At 40.5% G+C, this 10,716-nt stretch overlaps 1 protein-coding gene across 1 annotated transcript; it reads left to right on the top strand.

Annotated features, from left to right (window-relative positions):
• Nucleotides 1-4,033: 4,033 nt before the first annotated feature.
• Nucleotides 4,034-6,207, top strand: LOC113295742. The gene is made up of 3 exons (XM_026544066.1): nucleotides 4,034-5,162; nucleotides 5,238-5,569; nucleotides 5,713-6,207. Exons 1-3 carry the CDS (start codon nucleotides 4,034-4,036, stop codon nucleotides 6,205-6,207), a joined length of 1,956 nt encoding a protein of 651 aa, XP_026399851.1.
• The last annotated feature ends 4,509 nt before the right edge of the window (nucleotides 6,208-10,716 follow it).

Below are 10,716 nucleotides of genomic sequence, written 5' to 3'. Positions count from 1 at the left end.
AAGCGAAATATTGGAAGAGATTGTTAGACCCCCAATTTTTCAGACATATTGCATGCTAGTATAGAGCAATTCATAGATTAAGTTCTAGCGCAACGTTTTTTAGAGCATAGCTCGGTTGAACTCACCAATCGTTGGTATGTCAAGTTTGGTTGTCATATTTTAGTGTGACAAAACTCATCTAAAGTCGCTTGATTATATACTAGAGTCAACTTCGTTTAGGTTAGACTAAAAAGTCTAGGAATGTTGAGACATACAAGTATTACTCCAAAGATCCGAAGAATGTGAAGAAGTAGTGAACTACAACGATGATATCATCCTTCCACTTGAGGTTAGTAATATTTACTTGAAGTGTTTCCCTCCTAACGTATCTTTCAGGTCGTGCTATATTGAAAACATAACTGCGAAGCTGTATATATTGTATAATACTCTAATGATGTGACATGTTCATATTTGTATGATCATAGTATTCGGGAGACTATGAAGTATAACGCTTATCTTTTGAACTTCGTAGATATGACATCGACATAATTTTGTATATACTGTTATGATTATATGAATGGGTTATGGTGAAAATTTCATCTTGGGAAACAATTTTTTGCATTTGTTTAAAGGAAGTATATTTCATGAACTTGTTTTATGAATCGAATGGGAAATCGTACGGCTATTCATTGCAAATCTTTAGATTACCAATATGTGTGAGATGGTATACCCGATCGTAACTTTGTTATGTATCTTGGTATAACTTATCACAGTGCCTGACTTATGATTTGGTATGACTGGTTTTAATTAATTAGTGCAGCCGATCCTAAGTAAGCACAATGAGATGGTATGATCGATATTTGTAATTGGTGTGACCGATCCTAGTAATTGGTGTGACCGATCATAGAGTGTTGTATAATCGATCCTTGTAATTGGTAACTGGTCCTGATAATTTGTGTAACCGATCCTGGTAACTAGTGTGACCGATCACAAGCAATACCATGGGAAGATGGTAACCGCTCCTGGTAACTGATGTAACCGGTCCTGGTAACTGATATAACCGGTCCTGGTAACTGATGTAACCGGTCCTGGTAACTTGTGTGACCGATCACAAGTATTTCCATGTTGAGTGTTGATGGTGGATTTTTGACAATGGCTAAAATCGTAAATTCATAACCTTGCATATTCCTGATCTAGTAATCATGACAAGTATTGAGACTCATGTCTCTCGTTTAAGCATGAAAACTCATGCCACGATGATCTCTGACTGAGTGTATTGCCTCTCAGGTCATCCATAGGAACCTATGACTGAGTATATTGCCTCTCAAAGCATACATGTAGGGCTGAACATGGTTTTGGTTTTCCGACGGAACCGGACCGAACCAGACCGATTATGAAGAAACCGAACCAAACCATTTACTAATGGATTGGTTATGGCAAAAAAGTTAAAAACCGATATTACTGGTTCGGTTTTGGTTTGACCTGAAAATCGAACCAAAAACCAATGGAAAACCGATAAGTAATTAGGTACATGAAGTATCATACCAAGAATACTTGAAGAAGCACAATGTCAGGGACTGGTTGAGAGTCATTGACTCATTGTGGCACATGCAGTTATGAATATAGAATTTGGAGCATGCAAAACTTGGAGTTTATGTATTTTGAATCTGTAATGTTTATGTTTTGAACTATGCTTATAAACTTGAGTTATGAGTTATGCTTGTGTGTTAATTACATTCTGCAGGTAGGTTAAAAAAATTCAACTGTGTTATTTTTTTAAAGATTTGAACTGTCAGTTTCAGGAAGCTGACATAAAGTCGGTTTTCCATTAACCCAATGGAACAAACCGAAACCGGCTAAAACCATTTAGAAACCGAACCAATGGTTAATGGATTGGTTTGGTTTAGATTTTTAGAAACCGATAGTGTTGGTTTCGGTTTTGTTTTGGCTGGAAACCGAGCCGAAACCGACTATGAACAACCCTACATACATGAATATAAAGTCTCTCAATTGAGACCACGACATATTTCATCAATACTGAACAATTTCAGTAATCACTTTTATATAGAATCGAACGATTGGACGGCTCCTAGACAGCTTTCCTTCTAGTATAGAGCGATAACGTCTTCAGGATGTAATAATGTTTTTCCTGACTATATAAAAGACATATGTATAGATATTAACGATTGGACGGCTCCTAGACAGATTGTCTGCTAGTATAGAGCGATCACGTCTTCAGGATTTAACAATGTTTTCCCTGACTGTACAGGTAAATATGACGCTTCAATTAGCTCATATCGCTCAATTCTCGAATAATTGTAATGCTCCTAGACAACGTGCTAGTATAGAGCCATCAATTAATTATTTCTAGTCGCTAGATTCATCAATTAACTTCCTAGAAAATATTTTACGTTCTTCATAATATTTCGTTACTTCAATTCATGGCTCTTCCCAGCAGAATCCCATGGGTTAGTAATAAATATTCAACATACGGGCATCTGACCCACCACCGAGTAAGACTCGAGGAAATGGTGCAAGTGTACTTAATAATAATACACGAACGAGCACCTGAATGCACGAACGAGCATTCAAAAATTACGAAATAACGAGGAAACCTATGCAAAATAGGAAAGAAAAATAATAATACAAAAATATTAAAAAGAGCGCCTAGGGGATAGGGCCCACCGGACGGTCGGTCATGCCGTCGTGGACGGTCCCACACCTCTTGCTTTATTTTATCTAATTTTATTATTTTTCCTAGATCTCATGAAAACTCCTTCATTTGAGCAAAACTCCTCAGTTTCATCATATTTCCTTCACATGATGAAAATAATATAAAATTGGGAAAGGTGTCACGGGACTGGACTTACTAGCCGGCCGGCCATGCCCTAGTTGTGTCCGATCCCACACCTTGTAATTCCTTATATTATTATTTCCTTCATCTCATGAAACTCCTCCATTTGAGCAAAACTCTGGTTTCTCCATATTTTCTCAAATACTACTCAAATGCGCGTTAGAAAATATCAAAATTCTCAGGACTGAGACAGGGACACTATGGTGACGCGGGCATGTTACCCTGACCGACCAGGGTCGGCCCTTTGGATAGCAGGAAGCCGGCCCCACATATTTTCATAATTTGACCTAATTTGTTCATATTAGGTTCAAACTCTTCCAAACAATTGGGACTTTCATCAAACGATCGTCAGTCGGTCCCATGACCGCCAGGTGTTTTGGGGTAAAAACTGTTTCTGCCGGTTTTGGTAAATTTGGGTGTGTTATTGAGAAATGAATTTAGACCTAAACAAATGCACTGCACGGGAGTGCTTTAGATTCGAGAGACCAATCTGTACAATCCTGGCCTGAACCAAGAAATGGTCGTTCCAGTCTTTCTTCGGTCATAAAGTGAAGGAGAAGGGTTGGTCTTAGGGAGGGAAGCAAAGAAGGTATTGAGACCAGAATGGTTAATTCTGAAGGCGTGGTTGTTCTATGACTTGTATACTAATATGGAACTGGCTTGCGGAATGTAAGTTATCAGTTCTTTGGTGTTTTTCTGGATACTTGTGTTGTCGTTAACCAAAACTCTGTTTTTTTTTGGTCGAAATAGGTAGAAACCTATTTATACAAGTAATAATTGAAAGCACACTGATACCATAGTGAGAATTTCACAGTGTGACAATTAGTGTACTGCTGCTCATTAGTTAAGTAGTCACTCTATGGTCTGATGTTAGTAATTCTGATGTGTGCCTTAATCATTTTCGATTAGATGTATCGGATGTCGACACGTGTGTGGCATCCATTGAGTCTTATCTAGGTTTAGCGATTGGTTAAAAGCCCTGTAAGAACTCTCTCCTCTCTTATCTGGAAATTAAATGAAGTTATACCTCTTTGGCTGCGCTTCTTGAGCACAGATTTGGCCTGAGTCTCGATTCAGGAGGTGAATTATCACCAATTTATCCAAATTTATCTTATCTGATTGACAAATTGTTGTAACTATACAACATTTGGCATCAGAGCCCGTTCTAATTCACTCAAATCGAACCCAAATTTTTTCATCATGACTTTGAAGGAGGTTGGATCAGATGTTCAACAACTCAAAGGATCTTATGATAAACTTAGTACAGAGGTGTCTGATGTTCGTGGTGCGGTTAATAAACTGTCCAAACAATTCGAAACTCTACTCAAGTTTTTAGAAAAGCCTCAACACACTCCTGAGAGAGAAGCTGGATCTCATTCAAAAGCTAATGAGACTCACTCCGTTCCACCTCCATTTTACACTAACCCTCACTATCGAGTTCCTAAACTCGATTTTTCACGATTTGACGGTGATAATCCGAGGGGATGGATTCAAAAAAGCGAAAGATACTTTAAGCTGAATGGAATCGAGGACCATATGAAGGTAAATATTGTTGCAATTTACTTGGAAGGTAAATCTGAAAAGTGGTTTTTAAATTTTCAGGTCAATCGACCTTGTATTTCTTGGCCGGATTTATCTACTCATTTAATTACTAGATTTGAAAATCCAATTGAAGAAAATTTTGTGGTTAGCTTCAATAAATTAGTTCAACTCTCTATTGTGGATGATTATTATGAAGCATTTGAGTCTTTAAAAGCATTAATGTTAAACATGAATCCTACTCTTACTGAGGATTATTTTGTTATGAGTTTTTTGAGTGGTCTCAAGGAGGAGATTGGTAAGTCTGTGTCCATGTTTCAACCTGAAACACTTACTGAGGATTTTTCACTAGCTAGACTTCAGGAGCAGAAGGTCAATCTAGCTGCTTCAAACACCAAACAGTTTACTAGATCTTTCCATACCTCTTATTCTTCAAACAGACAATATTCTTCACCCTCATTCCCACCTAAACCCATTTTAACTTCACCCAAATCCACACCTCCAACACCAAAATCTTTTTTCACCCCTCAGTCCAAGCCTTCCACTACAAGCCCCACAATTAAAAGACTCACTCCTGAGGAGATGCAAAAAAGAAGAGATCAAGGGCTTTGTTATAATTGTGATGTTGTTTACAAACCAGGCCACCTTTGCAAAGGGAAACAAAAGATATTCATGTTACAGATGGAGCCTTCTGACTCACAAGAGACCGAGGAAGATGATGATGTTTTTGAGGAAGCTGTGGAATCACCAGTTCACTTTGACATGGAGATTTCATTACATGTTCTTACAGGTACTATTACATGAGACACAATCAGAATACCTGACATTCTTCATAAGCACAAGGTGTCCATATTAATTGATTCAGGTAGTACCACTAGCTTTATAGACGGTACTTTAGCTGCTAAAATCCATTGCACTATCAATCAAACTGCTCTTATGATGGTGACTGTAGCCAATGGTGACAAAACTGTGAGTGTTGGTATATGTCCTAAACTGCAATGGAGTATGCAGGGCCATAAATTTTCTAAATATTTGAGAACCTTACCTTTAGGGGGCTGTCATATTGTGCTTGGAGCTGACTGGCTCAGAAAATTGGGTGAGGTGCTATTTAACTTCTCTAAGTTGAGTATTTCTTTCAAGCACCATAACAAGAGAATTATATTACAAGGTGCTCCTCCATCCACTTCCTTACTCATGGTGAGTGGCTCAGCTGTCAAAAAGTTCATTTCAAAAACTACTCATGGAGTTATTGGTCATTTATTTTCCATCTCTGCCACTCCTCATCCTACACCTCCTACAGCTATCTCACCATTGTTACAAGAGTTCAATGACATATTTAGGAACCTACCAAACTTCCACCTCAAAGAAGTTTGGATCACAAAATTCCATTGCAACCATTTTTAACACCAGTTAACCAAAGAGCTTATAAGTTCCCATACATTCAAAAATCTATAGTTGAACAGCTTGTGAAAGACATGCTTAACACTGGTATAATTCAACCTAGACACAATCCATTTGCTTCCCCCATTCTATTGGTCAAAAAGAAGGATAACTCTTGGAGATTCTGTGTTGATTACAGAAAACTCAATAGCATCACCATTAAAGAAAAATTCCCCATTCCAATTGTGGATGAATTATTAGATGAGTTAAAAGGTGTCATTATTTTCACCAAGATTGACCTTAGAGCTGGTTATCATCAGATTAGAGCTCATGATTTGGACATATTCAAAACAGCTTTTAGAACTCATCAAGGGCTTTATGAGTTCAAGGTCATGCCATTTGGCCTGAAAAATGCACCTGCTACCTTCCAGGCTCTAATGAATGAGATTTTTTAGCCTTACTTGAGGAAATTTGTTCGTGTCTTCTTTGATGACATCCTTATTTACAGCTCCAGTATGGAGGAACACTTAGAGCATTTGAAGATTGTTTTTTCTCTCCTTAGACAACACCAACTATTTGTTAAGAAGTCTAAGTGTTTCTTTGGACAACCTTCTTTGGAGTACCTTGGTCATATCATTTCAGCTAATGGTGTGTGTGCTGATCCCTCTAAGATTGCATGTATGCAGAATTGGCCAATACCAAAAACCATCAAGGAGTTGAGAGGGTTTCGAGGACTTACTGGGTACTATAGGAAGTTTTTTCAAGGGTATGGTTTGATTAGTAAACCATTAACCTATCTACTCAAGAATAACCCTTTCATATGAAGTCCAGCCGCAACTACTGCATTTGAAAAACTCAAACACACAATGACCACTACTCCAATTTTGGCTTTGCCAGACTTCACTCAGCATTTTATTGTGGAAAGTGATGCAAGTGACACATGTTTGGGTGCAGTACTTCTCCAAGAAGGCAGACCAATTGCTTTTTCAGCAAACCTTTAGGTCCAAGAGCTCTGGCATTCTCTACTTATGAGAAAGAATTTCTTGCAATTGTAATGGTTGTGCAAAAATGGAGACAATATTTACAAGGCACCAAATTCATCATCAGAACAGACCATCAAAGCTTGAAATATTTTCTTGAGCAAAAGCTGACTACTCCCTTACTGCAAAGATGGTTGATCAAGATCTTGGGTTTTGATTACAGCAATGAATACAAAAAAGGAGCTGACAATGTTGTAGTTGATGCCCTGTAAAGAAGGCCCACTGAATCTGCTACTTGTCATTCCTTGGTTCTATCTACACCAGCATGGGTTCAAGAGGTTACCACCAGCTATATTAATGATGATAAAGCACAACAGCTTATCTCTCAACTACTTCACAGTACCAATGGTGTTCCACACTTTAGTTATAAGGATGGTGTTCTGAGATACAAAGATAAGCTCTACATTGGGATGGGTGGCAGCATAAGACATAATCTACTTGCTTCACTTCATGCATCAGCTATTGGTGGCCATTCAGGTATTCAAGCAACTTCTGTTAGAGCTAGAAGTCATTTCTATTGGAGGGGTATGCATAGGGATATTGTGATTTTTGTTTCTCAGTATGAAGTTTGTCAGAGGAATAAAAGTGACACTACTAAATCTGCTGGCTTGCTTCAACCTCTTCCCATCCCTGAGCAAGCATGGCAGCATATCTCTATGGACTTCATAGAGGGCCTTCCTATCAGCAACAAAAAGAGTGTCATTATGGTGATTGTTGATAGGTTAACAAAATCTGCACATTTTATAGCTCTTCAACATCCATACACAGCTTCCACGGTGGGAAAGGCTTTTCTCACTCAAGTTTTCAAGTTACATGGCTATCATCCTCCATTGTCTCTGACAGAGACAAAGTCTTCACTAGCCATTTTTGGAAAGATCTGTCCAAAGCATTACGAACAAGCCTTAACTTAAGCACAACTTATCACCCTCAGACAGATGGGAAAACTGAGAGGGTGAATGCTTGCTTAGAGAACTACTTAAGATGCCTCACAGGTCACAGGCCTAGCAAATGGAGTGAGTGGTTATGTCTAGCTGAATGGTGGTACAATACCAGCTTGAAGATCTCTCCATTCCAAGCACTTTATGGGTATGTACCCCCACGTTTAGCTTTTCCTTCTCAGATCACTACTTCAGTGGAAGCAGTTGAGGTTTACCTTAAAGAAAGGGAAGCTTGTCTTGATGTCCTCAAAGAATCCCTTCATAAAGCTCAGGAGCGGATGAAATTATATGCTGACCAATCCAGAAAGGATAGATCCTTCCAAGTGGGAGATATGGTGTATTTAAAGCTTCAGCCTTACAGACAGGCCTCTCTAGCATTGCGTAAAAACTTTAAGCTCTCCTCCAAGTTCTATGGACCATTTCAAGTGTTGCAGAGAATTGGACCAGTGGCTTACAAATTGGAGCTTCCTTCTCATGCGCGCATTTACCCTGTATTCCATGTATATCAGCTTAAGCAACATATTGGACTCAAGCACACTCCTTCCACCACCCTGCCAGTTGTAGATCATGAAGGTGCAACCATAATGGTTCCTCAGCAAGTCTTACGCAGACGCACTGTGTTAAGGGGCTAACAATTGGTTCGACAGGTGCTGATTCAGTGGAAAAATTCGTCTCCAGAAAATGCTACCTGGGAGGATGTGTCAAATATCAGAGCTCACTACCCTAAGTTCATCCTTGATGACAAGGATCCTTTTCAGGAGAGGGCAATGTCACAGTGTGACAATTAGTGTACTGCTGCTCATTAGTTAAGTAGTCACTCTATGGTCTGTTGTTAGTAATTCTGATGTATGCCCAAATTATTTTCGATTGGATGTATCGGATGTCGACACGTGTGTGGCATCCATTGAGTCTTAGCCAGGTTTAGTGATTGGTTAAAAGCCCTGTAAGAACTCTCTCCTCTCTTATCTGGAAATTAAATGAAGTTATACTTCTTTGGTTGCGCTTCTTGAGCACAGATTTGGCCTTAGTCTCGATTCAGGAGGTGAATTATCACCAATTTATCCAAATTTATCTTATTTGATTGACAAATTGTTGTAACTATACAACAATCTCGTAGGAAGTGGGAGTCATTGAGTGATGGATAAGTGGGGTAATGTGTAAATGCTAGAAACCATGTCCCCACTATGAAGGAAACTGGTTAGTTTACACCCACTACTTCTTTCCGCCACTAACTGCTCGCTTTCCTGACAATTTCTTATAATGGGCGTGTTGCATGCCGCACGCTGTAAACCACCAGACCAATACCCTGATGAGCATCCCCCAGTTTGTAACATACTGACATGTTTGATGTCTTGAGTATTTTCGTGAAAAATATGCAGAAGATTGCTGAGTGGGTCTTGTGTGCAAGACCTGGCTATTCTGATTAATCGTACGCCAGCTAAATGGCGGATAATAATGTGTGGCAAGTTAAGTCATGAGACTTGTCGTAGGAAAATGGTTTGTGACGCTATTAGGTTAGTCTTGGTTGGTCAACTGATACTAGTTATAGGCCGGTTAACTCCATGGCGAAGTTGGACGGCTGAGATTGCAATTTATGAGAGAAGGTGGCCATTGATTATGGCCACATCCCGTTGGCGCCAGTAGTGGCATAATGGTGTAATGGCGCCTGTCAGTGGCATAGTGGTGCAGTGGCGCCTGCCTAAATTAGGGATTGGCATGCCGCAACCCTAATTAGTGCGTGTGGCATGTGTCATAGAGGCCCTGCCTAAATTAGGGTTTGGCATGCCGCAACCCTAATTAGCGCATGTGGCATGTGGCGTAGCGGCCCTGCCTAAATTAGGGTTTGGCATGCCGCAACCCTAATTAGCGCGTGTGGCATGTGGCCGCTGCAGGGAGACGTTTTTTATGCAGATGGTTCCATGGCCGCGTCAAAGGAATTATGGCAGGGCCATAATGTGGGAACGACCACAGGCGCAAGGATAGCCATGGGTGGCATAACATGGCGCCTTTTTTAGGGTTTTATGCGCCCCGCATGGCTCATGGCATGTCGTGGGACCAAAGTGGCGTAATTTGGGCCACGACCAAGAATTAGGGTTTCGACTAATGCCACTAAAGCAAAAACGTGTTTTCTGATAAGAATACTCTGGTTGGAGTCTGTTATGGCGTTGGCCACGAACAAAAGTGGGTTAGCACATAGCTGCGCTGTTTGTGGAACGTCGGCATGTTACTGCGGCGGAGTGGCATGTTGGCATGCTGATTAGCACGTTGGCGCGGCATTGCATGTTTGGCATGCCGATTAGCATGTTGGCGCGGCATGGCACGTTTGGCATGGTTTGGCCTTTTAATGCATGTGGTGGGTTAAGAGCGACCTGATTGGTCAATCGAAAAGGGGTCGGCCAAACATAGGGCGTGACCACATCTCTAGCGCGTGGCGCATTTAAAGCGACCTGATTGGCTGATAGGAAAGAGGGCCGGTAAGTATGGGCCCGACCACATTCCATGTGCATGTGGTGGATTTAGAGTGACCTGATTGGTCGATGGGAAAGAGGAGGGCCGACAAGCAGCATGGGGGCGTGGCCACATCTCTAGTGCGCGTGACAGCTTTAGAGTAACCTGATTGGTCGATATGAAAGAGGGGGGCCGGTCAAGCAGCATGGGGCGTGGCTATCTGCGGGTGGCGCCTAAAATGGTCGGCCATGTGACATGGCCACGCCTCCTTTGTTGATGCTCTTATTTTCTGCGGCTCCTCTTTTATTTCTTGTTTTCTGGTAGGACTTTGCTCCTACTAGCTCCATGGCGGATTAGCTTGCCTAGGTTTGGCCTCGACCAATAGGGTTTGAGATATTTGCACAGGCGCAAAAAGGCCTAATTTTTGCAAATTAATTAGGTCAAAACTTGAATTTTCTAAGTTATCACAAAATCGAAAAAATTAAACAAATTATTTGTGTTGACACAAAATCCTTTTATTCTCAGAGAGCAGTTAGCG

The sequence above is a fragment of the Papaver somniferum genome, chromosome 7, assembly GCF_003573695.1.
Source record: "Papaver somniferum cultivar HN1 chromosome 7, ASM357369v1, whole genome shotgun sequence".
Classification (NCBI taxonomy): domain Eukaryota; kingdom Viridiplantae; phylum Streptophyta; class Magnoliopsida; order Ranunculales; family Papaveraceae; genus Papaver; species Papaver somniferum.
Note: the sequence above shows the minus strand (reverse complement) of the source record. Positions and strands in the feature narration are given on the sequence as shown.